Raw genomic sequence first — 16,118 nt, forward strand, 5'->3', positions numbered from 1 at the left:
AATAAAAACACCAAGTCCCTCGCTACACCAAGTTCTCAAATTTTCAACCCCTCAAAGCGTTTGATTTTTTGATTATTTTTATATACTTGCAGGGGGATATCCTTCCTATATCTGGTAGCCTGTATTGTGGCAAGGGTATTGTGGGGTTCGATTCCCCCAAAAGTTAGTTTTCCGTTCTTGTTTTGCTTTTTTCTTATTTTTTTTAGCATCAGCAAAAGTCTCATAGTTTTTTCAACATCCTGAAGCGCCAAAGGAGATGGGGATGGATGGGGCAGGAATCGACAAATCAAAGCTTTACAAAGCCGAAATGCGTGGAAAAGTTGCAGTGCAGCAGCATTTGACAATTTATTATATGCTTTTGATTGGGGGAATGTGTCTAATGTTGTTCTTCTTGTTTTCTCGCAGTTGCTAGCACTGCGGAAATGTTAAATATTTGTTATTGCAGTCTAATGTTTCCGGTTTTCGCAAAGACACAGGGCAGGGTTTTTTTTGAGAAAAGCCATTTGGAATGGCTAGTACCTATTGATGAAGTTAGTAAGAGGATATCCTTGTACCTTTAGCATAATAATAAAATCCATAAATATTGGAAATACATTATTTAAGTATTTATATATCAAGACCATTCCATTAAAACACCCCTTAAGATTTATTTAAAATTATTTTTCCCAAAATGTGTAAAAAAGGGAATATTATTTGAATTTAATGCAAAAACCTATATCCCTCTAGAATGTCACATCCAATATGAAAAAAAACCGTTTCTGGCAATGAAAACTATTAGCCCCAGTCATAAATCTTGCAGTCCACCCCAAGAGATGTCCTTTTTGAGAGCCCATGCCAGGATACCCCAAACCGCAGCTGGGAACCGACCACAAGAACCGAGCTCCATTTGGCTGCGCAGACAGAGACTGGGGCGGGAAGGCGGGAACAGAGATAGCGATAGCGGAGGCGACACAGTCTGTGGCAAAGTCAGGGCCAGACGTGGCACAATTATGACAATTTCTGATGCATAACGCTGCATCCATAGAGCTCTTAATGCAATAAACAAGCGACTGCAGCGTCATTAACACTGACAGGTTGGGTGATATTGGGGAGCCGAAGGGGTGTCAGGTGGTGTCAAGGGCGCAAAGATGCCAAGGAGACGGAGGCCTGGCTTTTGTCGTGCACTAATTGTTCTGGCCTGGCCAAAATGTGCAGCGCATGCACAACATGCCGTGCAACACATTGCAACGCTCCAATTCAGGTGTGTGTCAGTTGGCCGATGTCGCCACAAAACACTTTGCCGGCAATTGTCAGTCGGCAGCTTGCCGCTCTCAGTGTTGCCACATGGGGTCTTAGCCGGGTTTATTAATCATATGAAATGGCTAAAAAGAGCTAAAAATATAAAGTAATTGCGGCTTAAGAAACCCAAACCATACTCATAAGATGATTAAATATTAAATAATATAAACTTTAAAATGAAAAGGCCAAAACGACATCCCTGCTCTCAGGTGTTGCCAGTTGGCTGGGTGTTGTTCAGGTAGGTGTTCGGTATTCAGAAGTCAGTAGTCACTAGTTGGTAGTTGTAGCCAAACTCACTTAGCAGCTGACAATGACAGCCCCCACTCCCCAGACCCAGAGCCCCCTGTACTTTCCCCTGTATCATCATTCTGGTATTTCTGGCGTTAATAGCCGGCTGCCAGCCAAGTGTCTGGCAAAGGCTTTGCCCAGTTGCCTAAGCGACATTGTCACTTGCGGTTGGGCCCTGCCATCCTCCGACCGCCACTGTCCTGTGCCCCATACAGGTCCTTCGCCTTCTCCGTTTGCGGCTTCCGCTGCCGTCGAGCTGGCATCGGTTTATGGCAGCTTAAACAGCCACCTCGGAGCTGTCGGTTGGAGTGATAAACATATAGCGCACCTCTCGCACAAATCAATTAACAATTCAATTGCCGCCTGAAAACGCGCCGAAAATGTCTCTCGAAAATTTGGCAACCTATCAGGGCACGCAGCATCCTCTACTCGCAGTTATTGCGGAAGATAATGGGTAGGTTTGGTAATAAAACTAGTTTATCTTTTAGATAGAACTGGCTACGTTTTAGAAACATTATAGTCTAAGAGTGGATTACTGTATTGTCATCTACAAATAGTCAGATCTGTTCCTTCTGATTAGTTGATTACAAGACTCCAGGGTAGGGTGTCTGAAATAAGTAGCTTTTAAACAGAGCCACTGGGCAGATACCTCAGCCACTTAGCCAGGTCTAAAGTGGGACAAAGGCTAGAAAGGAGTCTGGAGAGGAAAGGAAGTTGCAACGGCAATCAACTCAGACCACGACCTTCTCTTGCAGTCAAACGCATCGAATGCATTACTATCCCCACCACTTTCAACCGAACCACTACTACCCGAGCCATTACCACCAGGCCCAGCTGGCTGAGTATGCGCACTTGGGGCACCGACCGACTTTGGTGGGGGCGGCCAGCAACACCAACGGAGCCTATGCTCCAACGTCGACTGGTGGAAGCGGACACTCCGGCTATGGGTAAGCATGCAGAAAGAGAAATGACAAAGGACTTCAAGGTACCAGGTAGGATATTAAAGCTTTGTGGCTAAATCCAGTCCTGAATACAAAGTTTTAAAAAGAAACTATTAAAAAAGAAATCAATTAAACACGAAGAGTACTCCCTCAAGTCTTTTCCAACAGTGCCATGAATGTTAAAGTCAAACCCGAAACCGACACCGACACCAAAAAGGGAAAATCCTAACGCAACTTTGAAATTCCAACAGCATTGAGCCATCCGTGGAGTACGAGCTACAGCCGGAGTCGCAATCCTATCCGAGTGCGGGCAGCGGGCCCGCGTATCCGTCCCACCACCACCATGCTCCTCCCCCACCGCCCATGACCACCAAATCCTCGAAGAAGTCAAAGAAATCGGGTGCCGCGGTGATGAACGCACTGACGCTGCTCTCGTTCTTCTTCTTTGTGAACATGCTCCAGAACTGCCTGAAGGAACACACGGCGGACATGAATCCCACGGTAATGGTGCTCACGGCCAGCGGCAGTCGTAACCGCTTCAACAAATTAGCCGAGATGAACTCACGCGAACAGACCTCCACCATGGCCACGGCGGAGTCTGTGGCGGAGTCGGTGGCAGAACCGTCTTGGCAGCTGCAGCCGGCCTTGGTGGCAGCGCCCGCGTCCAGTTTGCCTCCTCAGCCCCTTGCCACGCCAGCTGTGATGCTGCAATCGCCCTATAGTGGTGGATCAACGGTGAGTAACCAGTACATGCTCCAAGCACTACACAGAACAAAATAAGGTGAAAGTTCTTTCATTTAATGATTCGGTTTATTTTTAATCAAGTAGAGTATTTATGGAATAATTTTTAATATTTATTATAAACCCTCTCCTTGAAACTTATTGCTTCTAATTGTTGTGTATTTTTCTGTTTCTGTAGCACCAGCACAATCCTAAGCCGAATCCTCACGATTATCGGCCCCACATCGAGGACGATGGTTATAATTACGGGCAACGCAGGCCACCCCCGCCGCCCCACACCGCCGCCGATACGTATCCGTACCCTAATCGCACTCACATGGACCATTCCTCGCGGCCGGACTTTGAATCAGACTCCAGACCCGGGTCCGATTACTATCAGCACCACTATTACCCGGACAGGAATGAGTCGCCCCGTTACGGCTACGGGTACGGCTACGGATCGGGGAGGCGGGGGCAGCAGCATCCTTGGTCTTACGGCTCGCATGGTGGCCGGCAGCGCTACTCATCCGCACCGTGGTCTTCAGCTTCGTTGGGCGCTCAGTCGGGCGTGAGCTCTTACTTGGATAATGCCCAGCGCCGGCAAGGTGGCGATGATGACCGTGGCTATGGGTCTGGGTATGACCACAGGGAAAGGGATATGGAGGGGGATGTGGGGCCAGAGGGGGATGATGACGATGGTCAGCAGTCGCGACGCCGTGATGCTTTCTATACGCGCACACGCATTAATTGAATGCAAGAATCCCGCGCACATTTCTAAACCAGTTGGGGAGGAAATGGGCAGCATTAACCCATTGAATGCCAGTGGTTTTGCAGCTACTAGTTATTACATAGTGTTTAAACTGATTAAGAGTTTAAGTTCCCAATTTTAGCGATTGATTTATACATATGTAGAAAGTATGGATTATAGAGTATGTTTATTTTTTAAGACCCTAGTCACAATTTTTTTAAACACTTTCTACATGAGTAACAGTCAGAAAACCCACAGTATATTCATTTTGATATAATTTCCAAAAAAATAATTAACCAACTATATGGTATATTTAAAATTTAAAGGCAAAAAAGCCCTATCAAAGGGCCTCAACTTGTGTATAAAAGGTTTTAACCTTTCCGGCGGAATGCGACTCTTTTCTAGGTGGAACTCTTTTCTTAAATAAATATATGTGTATCCACTTAATTAAATACGAAATAACTTAGATGAATTTAAAGAAATAAAAACTTAAGGGGGTTAATATAGCTTAGCTTACATGTATTTATAATTAAAAGCAAACAACGAGTAGAATAGCTGACAAAAAGTGAATGGAAAAACGTGGTTCGCCTGTGGCAGCCCCCCAAGCTTGTGGCACCAAACAGCATCAGCCAGCAACCAGCATCCAGAACAAGTTGGAATCGTAATGAAAATAAATGCTAATTTGTTGCACAACAAATTAAAAGTGCCCCCAGTTTCGGGGGGCGCTTGGCTAAGACTTTATTTTATTGCCTGCCCCACCAACTAAGTTGCACTCTGCCGGCAGTCTGCCCTCCAGTGTTTCTAATACAAATCTGTTGCATTCTACCTTGGCGATGCTGGGCTTATTTATTTATGGGATTTCCTCCATTGGCCCAGACAATAAGCACCGCCGAAAGCAAATCCGTGTATGCCACAAGGCGGGGTAACTTTAATTAACACATTTGGCGCGCTTTAAAATGCATTTTGCCATTTGCCTCGCATTCGTGCACTACAAACAATGCTATCAATTTCAACAACTTTGATTAAACGTCATTTGCAGTTTGCCGTTGCAGTTTCACTGCCAGAGAGGGGGCACTTCCACCGGGGGAAAGGGGCTTTGCCAAGCTGGCAATTGGCATTGTCAGCGCTTTGCTTCTGCCACTGCCATGCCGCTGCTGCTTCATTTGCAATTAAATGCATGCAACGGCGGAGAAGGAAAGGGATGAACGATGCACGAGTCTCTGGTGCAGCTGCAGTCGGAGTTGCAGTTGCATTTCGGCCCGAGTTGCTGCCATCTCGACACTCAAAGCGTAATTTAAAATTCTCTTGGCTGCCATTTTTCGAGGCCCTTTCTTCGCTTTGTGTTGGTGATATGGCTGGCTGAATGGCTGGGTGGCTGGCAGGATGGCCGGATGGCTAGGAACGCACCGCGACTGCCTCACTGACTGACTGCTGCACGGCACACGGTGCGTATGAGTTATGCAATGACTGCATGGCACAGGCAGTACCAGTAGCAGCAGCAAAATGAAGTTAATATAAATTTTGCTTTACTGCAGCACACCCCGAACGTGTGAGGCTTTAGGGTGGCAGAGGCCCCGTCCATATATTTAAATAAATTTATGACTTTAAGTGCAAACTGGCAGCTAATGCGTGATTTTTGGAGCCAACACGAGCACGTAACTGCCGTAAGTGCTTCTGCGGCCAAGAGTACTGGCTGTAAAATGGCTAACAAGGTGATCCAATCAATTGGTGATGGACCTGATACGTTTAATTGGCCATTGGCCTCCCTCGTTGAACAGTTAGTTCTCAGTAAGATTTTTAGTTTTGCTAAAACGGGCTTACTCTGCTTTAAATGTAAAAGCCAACAAACTAATTTAATTAAAATGTCCTGTAGATGTTTTTCTCTCACATAGATTCCCTTAAAGCCTCGAATACATTATTTATACGACTCAAGCCGGGTCATAATATTTTTTATTACAACTATTACAGCAACCGCCCAGCTGAGATAATAAAAGTGAAAATTTTCATTAAACAACTGTGGAAAGAAAAAATGGAGTCAGGAGTCGGTCTGCGTCTGCTTCTGACACATTATCCACAATTAAACATGCAATAAATTCACTTTAAACATGCATAAATTTATTATGTAAAGGACAGGTTTTTTCATCGCCGTGTTTATATTTTTTGTGCCGTAGAAGTGTAGTTCATTAAAAAATAATTAAAAATTGTAATCGAGGCAGTTTTGTTGCCTGCCTCTGCACAATTATTTATGCTCGCATAAAGCACAAAATGAAAGGGCATTAATTTGCACTCTCATGTCAACTATAAGTGTGCGGCAGATAAATTAAAAGTAAACAAGTAAATAAATTTTGCAAAAATTATTAAAGTTTCTCGCCGGCCTCCCCCTCAAAGGACTCGTAAGGATGAATCCTTTTGAAGCAAGTGTCTCAAAGCAAGTGCTAAACCAGCTTGGCTAAAATTGGCAAGAACTGTAAGCGAGCAGGGGCGGCCCTGTCTGCCTGGGGGTGGGTGTTAAGATCTCAGTGGTATTTTGCTACAGTTTTATATGGCAAACAATTACGGTAAGTAATTTATTTCTGCTCAACTGAATTAGAAATCTCTTAGCACTAAGCCAGTTTCCTGAGGGTTGGACCTTCTTTACCGATTTCAGTTCGTCGAGTCCTGAAAGTCCTGACAGTCCTCCAACTGTTTGTGTGGGAGTGTGTCTGTTTATGAAGATACAATAAGATATGCAAAGAAAATTAATAGTACTACATTTTTTACAACACTTTTGTCTCGACTGCTGGCGCAGCTAGTGCGATAATTCATTGCCTGCCTTGGCTCCTCGTCCTTGTGCCTCTTTCCTTGTATGTATCTCCACGCACTTCTTGCCAACTTACCGCCCCCTTTTCCTATACATTCCCTGCCTTTCCCATACCCTGCCACAAGCCCATCATTGCCGTTACTTTCGTGCTATAATCGGCTTAGTCTGCGCTTACGGTTTGCTTTTTGCATTGCCTGCGCATTTGTGTGTGTGAATTGTATCCTTCCAGGAGAAGCGGCTTGCTTCCCCGGCGGAGTGGCAACGGGGGCGTAGTTCCCTTTTATGCTCGCTCTGTCTATTTTGCGCCAAAGGTGTTAAGTTGTTATTTTATTGCATTTTATTTCATTTACCCGGGCTCTTACCCCCAAGACGGAGAACACGAAAAGAGTATTATGACTTTATTGTTCAATTGGCAAGGAGTTCGAGGGCTTTAACTCGACTTTGAATCCTTTTTCTGCACCGCCTCTTTGTTCGTCCTGAATCAAATCAATTTGGCTAACTAAGGCTTAAGCGAAGGCATTTGCTTATTGGAATTGAATGCGGATTTGAGCAAAATCGTAATTGCTGATAAACACAAACACATCTGGCTTTTATTTTTCTAAAAATTGTGCTACATGGTACCTCAAAGCTATCCTATGGAATGCTTAAATCAGTTCTTATGGCCGAAAGGCCTAAACTGTTAAGTCTGTCACTTCGAAAGGCAGTCGCCATCGCCATCGTCACGTAACTAAAGTTGGCTTTTCTTGGCATGCTTCATTTATCACACAAATACACTATCATCAACACACACACACTTAAAGTTAAATGTGTCAGTGTGGCATGCAACGGCAGTGGCTGTTGCAGTTGCTGTTGCCGTTTTGAAGAGCCATAACTCATAGACATCAGTTGACGCCGCCTCCTCCACCCTGCCCTTCCTCTCAGAGTTGGTCACATAAATGTCACTGCATGTGGCACAATTGTGTCGCAATTGTTGTGGCGAATAAACACGTCATAAACCGCCGGGTATCTCCAGTTGCCTGTGTTTGGAGTGTGCTGACCAACAACCAACATCAGTTTACCAAGCCCAAAAAATATGTGTGTGTGCATGTGTGAGTCCACTTGCAATTCAATTACACTGCACAAAAACGGCGCACACAAGCACAGATAAAATATCTATTAATGCCCATAGATTGCTCGAGTTCTAAGCCAGCTACAAATTCAATGTGCGCTCACAATTCAGTGCCAAATGGGATTTTGGTCGAACGTCCGATGGCAGAGTGAGTGTAAGCCATGGCCAAAAGCAAAACCAGCAACAACATCGGCCGAACCAGCAGGAGCAGCAATAGCGACTGCACAGAATCGACTAAACTTTATGTTCATGTTAAGAAAAGTGCTGCAGGACCGTCTAAGTTTCCAAGCAGAGGTGGAGCTTGAGGGGCTCACTATCGTGCGAGAAGCGAAAGATCCCTTTCTAAATCTAGGTAGGAACGCCTCTGTTACGACACACGGAAGTGAAAACGTTTCACACTCCAATTGCTGGTCCACTCCGGTCCTGTCCCACTACCAATTTCTCTTGCAGAACTTTCGCTCCTCGCCGCCTCCAGCGCGCTACTTTCCTCTACTTTTTTGCACTTTCTATCGTTTTGGCAAAGTTTACGCTGGGACAGCAGGCACATAAAATAGTTTTAAATAAGAAAAGGCGAAAGCAAATAAACAATTCCATTTTTCTGGCACGGAGAGGCGGCTGGGGGCGGAGTCGGAAGACGCACACACATGCACAATAAATGTAAAGCCTTGGCGCATGAAACTGAAAATATTTCGTAGCATACTTTGCAGCGCTATGGCCTGCCATGGCACACTTACTCTCACACGCACACCAAGATACTGCGATTTCCGTTTTAGTGGCCGTGTGAACTATTTACATGAACTCTCACACACAGAGCGTGCTGCCAGAACTGCTGAAATATTTAAGGTACAATTTAAAGGCTTTCTTCTTTACCGGAAATGGAACGTAAACGGACTACGAAATTTTAAGGACTACTACCAAATATAATAACCTTAAATGCATAGCCACAATGTGTAATTATAGTTTGGAGTGTGGAATTAGTGAAAACGAGAAGACCGTTTACAATTACATTGACTTTTCTCACTCGCCACTTGCAGCAAGTCCCGAAAAATTGTGCAACTGCATCGGTAACAGCAACAGCTGTTGACACATGCCGCCGGCGGGCATTGTTGTATGGCCAACACCACTGCTGACAATGGCTGACAACCACTGGAACAGACACACCCACTGCCGCGCCAGCCACACCAGCCAGACCATCCTTCCTACAACCCCTTCCTGCTCACCAATATTCATCGTGTTAATGGCGACGCCACAACAGCACATAAATGCCATTGAGATTTGCCTTCATGCAATTTTAACGCTCCGGGGCACACGCACATGCCAATAGAAATACGACCGGGGAAAGGGCCACAACACTCGCCGGGAAAGTGGGTGTGTGGGAGACGGATGAAGGGAAAGGACTACAAAAAGCCCAATTTATGACTTCATTTTAATATAATGTCAAATGCTATTTGTCCAGTGTCCATTTCAATTTCGATTCTCCATGTATGATACTCGTACATTTGGAAATGCATTCCGAATGGAATTTGGAACATTTTTGGGGATGTTTTGTGTATTTTTTTATTCGATTTTTTTTCGCCACAAAATGGTTCATTATAACACTGCTGCTGCTGAATTCTGCGGTTACCAGAACCCGAATCTGAAAGCCAAGAGATTGAAAACAAATATTGGAGAATTGAGGGAAATATAGGCCTATAATATACCAATTTTTAGAGAAACTTAGGGTATAGGGATTATTTTTTGGTGGAGATCTGAGAACCAGATGAAACTTGTAAAAAATTTTAACTTATCCAGGAAATACAATCCATTTATAAATTATGCAAGTGGATTTTTATTTATTTTTCATCAAGCTCTCTCTAGAAACAGTAGGCCCCTCATCCCCCTCTTTCCACGGTATAAAAATCTGATACATGAGCGAAATTGGAGCGCTGGCGACAGGCTGCCATTTGCATTTGGTCCAGTTCATTGCGGAGCAGGCCGGGACGGGTCGGGTCGATTCGTGGATGGCCAATATCTAGGCATAAATTCTATTATAAATAACATTCAGAGTGAACCGACAGGCGAACGCTGGTTATGCATTTGTCAGCACTGAAAATTGGACTGAAAATATATAGTATATGAGCCGGTACATGTGTTTGTGTGTACGACAGGCTGAAATACAAATTGCGGTTCCTAAATTGAACAGCGACTGTTGCGCCGGGGTATGAGTGCCAGTAGCAGTGTGAGTGTAGGCGGGGGGGTGTTAGAAAGTGTCTCTGTACTCGACGTATAATCAGATTTGTTTATTCAATTTTTCATGAAATTTTCTTCGAATATATTTTGTGCGGTTACCAGGCCGACAACTGATTGAGTGGCAATGGCATCAGGCAGCCATACAGCTTTGGTAGGCAATATTGTTACACATTGCCAGGCTGGGCTTTAAATTTATAAATGCCCATCCAAAAAGCGTGTCGATTTTATGATACTTGAATCCTAAATAAAAAAGCACTCCCACAACCATAGAATGTCCATTGACTGTCATAATCGGCTTCAATTGACATTCTATTTAATCGTGTTCAATCGCTCAATCGGCATAATGAAAATGCCGTGCCACCATTCTGCCGAGCCGCAATTAACATTCTCCCATGCCCCGGCAAATTATCCGTCCTAATTAACGTTTCATAAACCGTTGCGGGGCGTGCCACACACATTACGTATACGACGTGTGTTCCGGCATTTCTGGCATTCGAGGGCCCGAGGGCCAAAGGGGAAATTAATCAAATTAGCATCGTTAAGCCAAAAGCGAGCGACTTGCGATGCGAACTGGCAACAATTGCTAAATGTAAACAATCATATGGGGGAGGTAAAAACAACGAAAGCGAAAAAAAGCAAATTTCCACGATAACCGCAACAAAAACAATTAAGCAAAATGGTCATAATTACAGCAGCAGAAACACAGACCAACAATTGCCACAAATTGTGACAATTTGCCGCCTGATTAATGACTGTCTGTGGCTCTCCACCGAAAAATAGAGCGTTAAGCCAGCAGACGGGCAGATGTGAGATTATTTGCGGCCATATTTCATGCCCATCAATTGCAATAGATATCTCGGAAAAATCGGGGAGATCTAAGCACGTTTGAATATATGTATGTTTTGATATATTTCACTGGAAACACAAACGATTCTTATTTTGCTTTTTTCACTATGTATGGCTTGGTGGATTTTCCAAGAACAATGATTTTCTTGTTTATTTATTGATTTAATTTTTTTGCTTTTCCATCTAATCTAAAATTAATGCCCAAATGTCTAACAATAAAATCAATACTTTCTGCAGACATTTAACATTTCTTATATTTAATTAAAGATTAGTATCATTCACTCCCACCTGATTAAGTTAAGTGAATTCGCTTTGACTTTCAATACTTTTGTTCTAGCTGATCAGAAAGCTGACAGGTTTAGCAATCAACTTATTGGAACCAATATAGCACCTTGACTTTAAAAATTAAAAACTTCTGAGACTTTCAGTCGTTAGTTGACCCCATTCGCCTAAGGTTGCAAAGCTGAAGAAATGCCAACCTTAACGAGCATAGTTTTGCTTTTGGTCCTGATTCCTTTATTGGTATTGGCGAACAGCCAAGCTCATTTTAAGTTTTTGAGCAACCTAGTGAGAAGAGTTAGAGCTCATCGAGAAGTCAAGATGGTGTTTATTCTTCAGAGCCAAGCTTCTAAGAACTGTGACATTCAGGACTGGCGTCCACGGCATATGCTAATGCTGAGGGCCAACGAGCTAGCAGTTTTCGAAATAACCTCCAACTTCAACGAATATAACACATTGGGGCTGGTTTGCATAACTCAGAAGAGTGATTTGAGTCTTCTGGACAAATTGGCCCTGGACTACGACCAAATGCGGCAAGAACGAGTCATTCTGTGGATGCAAGTTAATGTCACGGGTAACTTACTCAGAAAGATAAGCAAACAATTGGAGAAACATCACTTCACCAAAGTCCTTCTGGTGGAAATCGTAAATCGTAAAAACGTGACCTACAATATCCATCGCCTGAACGCCTTTCCCAAAGCAAAATTCGAGCGAATTGATAACTTATCTCAAGTCGGTGACATCTATCCCAGAAGCTTGACAAATTTTCAGGGCAGAAATACTCTGGTTCTGCCCAAAAAGAACGCCTTTTTCAAAAGCAACGTGAGTTATGGGCCAAAGAAATACTTTCCCATCAGCACAAGTGACGATATTCTTATAATTGAGTTTGCTCGGAAGTACAATTTGAGTCTGGAGCTCAGCACGAAGACCCTGTGGGATCACTTTGATATGCAGCTTACTCCTCGTCTGATTTCCCGGGTGGAATTTGCCGAATGCGTAAATCCGTTTACATTCGTATCACTGGTAGCTGTGGTGCCTTGTGGAAAGGAGCTCGGCGTCCAGGAGGTCTTCAAGCAGCTGGACTTTGGGCTCGTGCTCCGCTACCTTCTGCCCGTCTATGTGGCATTCGTGGTGGTGGAGAGCTTCATCCGGCTGATCAAAGCCCGAATCCACAATGAAACCCACCGATTCAGTTACCTCGATCCTGTGGCGAATATGCGGGCTGTAAGTGCTATCCTGGGGATGCCCTTCCCAGTCAGTCGCAGGTGGAACTCCTCCCTACGGCAGCTCTTCTTGGTGCTCAGCATTTTCGGCTTCGTGTTGAGCAACTTTTTCGCCTGCAAGTTGAGTTCTCATTTAACCAAACGTTCCCGGTGCCACGAAATAAAAAAATTGGAAGAATTGCGTGACAGTGGACTTGACGTTATGGTGGAACGTGGCATTTGTCACTACGTCTTGAGTGATATAAGCCCTGAGTTCTTTATTCAGATAATACCAAATGCAAAATGTGCGCCCAGATTGGAGATTCTTAAACTTACCCTGTCCTTTAATGACAGTGTCGCCTATGTTATGCAAAAGGAAAATTGGCAAAAACTCAACAGATATCAAGAGTCACTGGGTCGAAAAGTTTTCTGCTCCTCAAAAAATTTGACAGTAATTTCTAATTTACAAAGAATGCACTTCCTTCCTAAAAACTCGATCTTCAAATGGCCCCTTCGCACTTTCGCCCATCGCCTCTACGAATCCGGAATCCACTTTCATTGGGAAAAAAATACACCTGATCAGTTGAAAAAATTGTTCAATATTACTATAGCAGCAGTTCCCAAGACGGAGGCAGCACCTTTGTCGCTGCATCACTTCTACTGGGTGTGGACTCTACTGTTTCTGGGATATGCATTCGCCACTCTGGTTTTTTGCATCGAACTGTGTTTAAAGAGGGAATAAATATTATTAATATAAAATGTATTACCCATACATAATTTGTTTTATGTAACCTGATTATTGCAAAAAACCCTACAAAAAGTAATTAATGGCACTCCAAGTATCTTTTGCTTATTCGACGTATTTTTTGCGAATAAAACTATTTTTTGCGTTTAAAATTTATTCAGAGGTTTTAATTAAGATTTAAAGAAAATCGATCTAAAAATCGTTTAAGGTTTTCTGCTTTAGGATCGGGTAAAAATTGGCTGAGATACAGCCATCACTGAGGGACATATAAGGTACTCCCATGGATTTTCCGATTTTCATGGGGTTCCATGGGAAAAAAGGGACAAAAAAAAAGGGTTTAAAATTTGACCAGAAGTTTCAACACAGATTTAAAGGAAATCGATCTAGAAATTCTTAAAGGTATTTCGCTTAAGTATCGGTTGAAAATTGGAAAAGGCTAAGACATCGCTGTGGGCCATAGAAGCTTTCCAATTAATTTCTAATGTAGCTGCCTTTCTTAACTGTTAAGGATTACCCCCCTTGTCATTAAACTAAAGTAGGTCCTCAAATTTTATTTAATCCAACTATCGACACGCGGCTGTCAAGTATCCATGTGGCGAGATCTAAAAAATAACCTCTTAGGGAAATTAGGAAACGTGTCTTATTCAGTTCGTTTTCTGATGCAAAAGCGTATGGTAGTACCAAGATGGAGTTTAAAATCGTGGTGACTGTATTGGTCTTTGTTTTGTACCATTTCATGGGAATTGAGTCGGCGAATATGGAAATGAGTTTCCTAAACAAGCTTTTGGTGAAGATACCACGAAATAAAGCTATGAACACGTTATTTATTCTTAAGCATCATGAGGTTAGAGATTGTGCTCTACAGAACTGGAACCATCCAGAGATTCCATCTCTTCGATTCGACAACAGAGCCGGAGTAGAAGTTCGAAAGTATTTCAATCATTTAAGCTTGGCGCTGGTCTGCATTTGTCGGCAGTCGGATGTGGAATTACTGCAAGTTCTCGCCCAGGACTTCAACAGTATGCGGCAGAGCCCCATTATTTTATGGATGCAGACAAGCATCTCAGAGGACTTTCTTCATAGGATTTGCGAGCTTGTCGATGAGTATCAATTTGATAGAATGTTGATTTTAAAGATGAAGGACGACGGCAGAAGACCAGACCTAGTTCTTCGCTTAAAGGCACACCCTAAGCCACATTTTAAAAAGGTAAAAAAAATACTTGGGAAAGGAGGCTACCTTTTTTTGCCAAAGGAAACTAACTACGAGGGCAGAATAATGAATGTCCTGCCTGACTGGGACGCCGAACCTTCAATAAACGTCAGCATCTCATCAAATAGAACAATCCCCTTGCTTCACATACACGACCGCCAAATCATAGACTTTGCTTCGAAATACAATTTGACGTTTAATGTTATGGGCAGAACCAATGACAACTCATCTAATAAGCCAGGCATTCGACTAAACTCTCACCTCGAATCCAAAAACACCGATCTCAGGCACCTGAACCCCTACGACATGAACTCATTGACTATAGTTGTTCCCTGTGGCAGGAAGAGGACAATGTTCGAAGTGCTCCGAAGCCTTGACTTCAAGAACTGGCTTATCTATCTTCTACCAGTCTATGTAGCTTTCGTGATTGCTGAGATACTTATACTAAAGATCTCCCATCGATTTCATGGAAATGCGTATAGAGTGTCTTATATAGACCATCTGATTAACTTGCGAGCCTTTGGCGCCATTTGGGGCTTCCCCTTTCACGTGCAACGACACCTCACTTTTTCCATGAAACAGCTCTTTCTGGCCATCAGTGTATTCGGATTTATCTTCAGCAGCTTCTGCGGATGCAAGCTTAAAGCTCTTCTGACCGAGCCCTTAAATCATCCACAGATCGATTCTTTCGAAGAGTTAAATGCCAGTGATCTTAACGTCATCGTGCCCCCCTTGGTCCGAAAATTCCTAGACTCCGAGGTTGGCCCCGATTTCCTGAAACGGAACCTGACAAAGGTCGTAGACGTGGGACAAGTGGAAAGGACCCGAATGATTCTATCGCTAAACGATAGTAACGCCTACATCATGTTCACGGAGAATGTGCGCATCCTTGAAAGCTACCAGAGATCTGTCGGACGCAAGGTCCTCTGCACCATACCGGGCCTCACCATTGTCCAGAGCATTCCCATGAAGTACATTGAGCAGAACAACTCCCGAATCGACGGGAATCTAGCCCAATTTTTACTCGGGTTCCAAGAGTCTGGAATGATACACCATTTGATCAACCATTCACCGTACCATCTCAAAAAGGCCCTAAACATAACGATGCGGTGGAGTTCCAATCAAAATCCAACTCCCTTGTGCATCAAGGACCTCAAGTTCCTATGGATTATCCTGGGATGTGGTCATGCTATGGCCATTTTGGTTTTTATTATAGAACTATTGTTGAAACCTACAAAGGAGAGGAGATCCCCACGAATTGGATTGGTCAGTGAGGCATGAAATCGAAAGTAACATATAAGTTCATTATTGAATGTTTCAGAAATTATATACAAGTTACTATTAATAATTTTGCTTAAATAAATTCCACAATAAATGTTTTTAAAATGCACACAATAATACATGTACCTCTTGTTTTCTTTATAAATCTCGAGTGATTTACGTTTAATTATTTACAAAGGTTATGGATCTCTTTTGATTAAAGTCTTTAGTTTAGCCTCCACTAACTTCAATTGCTGGAAGGCAACATTTAGGCATATTATTTATTTTTCCATGTCTCGGATGAGTGGCGTATTTTCTGAGTAAATGTTTTTTTGCCTGATTTATGGGTCAGCTTGTGCTCCATTTGTTTGTGCAACAATTGAGATCCGAGATGTGTTTCGGTGAACGGCTACCATTTGCTCGCAGATCGACGTCGAGTGGATGTCTATCGATAGGAAGCGGCA

The 16,118-nt window shown here is 43.4% G+C and overlaps 3 protein-coding genes across 3 annotated transcripts; all 3 read left to right on the forward strand.

Annotated features, from left to right (window-relative positions):
- The first annotated feature begins 1,943 nt into the window (after positions 1-1,943).
- On the forward strand, positions 1,944-5,545 carry LOC108130467 (uncharacterized). Its single transcript, XM_070281865.1, has 4 exons — positions 1,944-2,020; positions 2,322-2,513; positions 2,759-3,266; positions 3,427-5,545. Exons 1-4 carry the CDS (start codon positions 1,947-1,949, stop codon positions 3,976-3,978), a joined length of 1,326 nt encoding a protein of 441 aa, XP_070137966.1. The 5' UTR covers positions 1,944-1,946; the 3' UTR covers positions 3,979-5,545.
- A 6,013-nt stretch (positions 5,546-11,558) lies between these two features.
- LOC108130264 (uncharacterized) lies at positions 11,559-13,181 on the forward strand. The gene is made up of 2 exons (XM_070280685.1): positions 11,559-12,744; positions 13,051-13,181. The coding sequence occupies exons 1-2, from the start codon at positions 11,559-11,561 to the stop codon at positions 13,179-13,181; spliced, it is 1,317 nt and encodes a 438-aa protein (XP_070136786.1).
- A 1,786-nt stretch (positions 13,182-14,967) lies between these two features.
- On the forward strand, positions 14,968-15,675 carry LOC108130265 (uncharacterized). Its single transcript, XM_017248651.2, has one exon. It carries the CDS (start codon positions 14,968-14,970, stop codon positions 15,673-15,675), a length of 708 nt encoding a protein of 235 aa, XP_017104140.2.
- Positions 15,676-16,118: the final 443 nt, after the last annotated feature.

This window comes from Drosophila bipectinata, chromosome 3R (genome assembly GCF_030179905.1).
Source record: "Drosophila bipectinata strain 14024-0381.07 chromosome 3R, DbipHiC1v2, whole genome shotgun sequence".
NCBI lineage: Eukaryota > Metazoa > Arthropoda > Insecta > Diptera > Drosophilidae > Drosophila > Drosophila bipectinata.

Coding starts and splice junctions, on each gene's coding strand:
- LOC108130265 (XM_017248651.2), top strand. CDS start 14,968: ATGAAACAGCTCTTTCTGGCCATCAGTGTATTCGGATTTATCTTCAGC.
- LOC108130467 (XM_070281865.1), top strand. CDS start 1,947: ATGTCTCTCGAAAATTTGGCAACCTATCAGGGCACGCAGCATCCTCTA. Junction 2,514..2,758: donor AGCGGACACTCCGGCTATGG/GTAAGCATGCAG, acceptor AAATTCCAACAG/CATTGAGCCATCCGTGGAGT. Junction 3,267..3,426: donor GTAACCAGTACATGCTCCAA/GCACTACACAGA, acceptor CTGTTTCTGTAG/CACCAGCACAATCCTAAGCC.
- LOC108130264 (XM_070280685.1), top strand. CDS start 11,559: ATGGTGTTTATTCTTCAGAGCCAAGCTTCTAAGAACTGTGACATTCAG. Junction 12,745..13,050: donor GATAATACCAAATGCAAAAT/GTGCGCCCAGAT, acceptor ATATTACTATAG/CAGCAGTTCCCAAGACGGAG.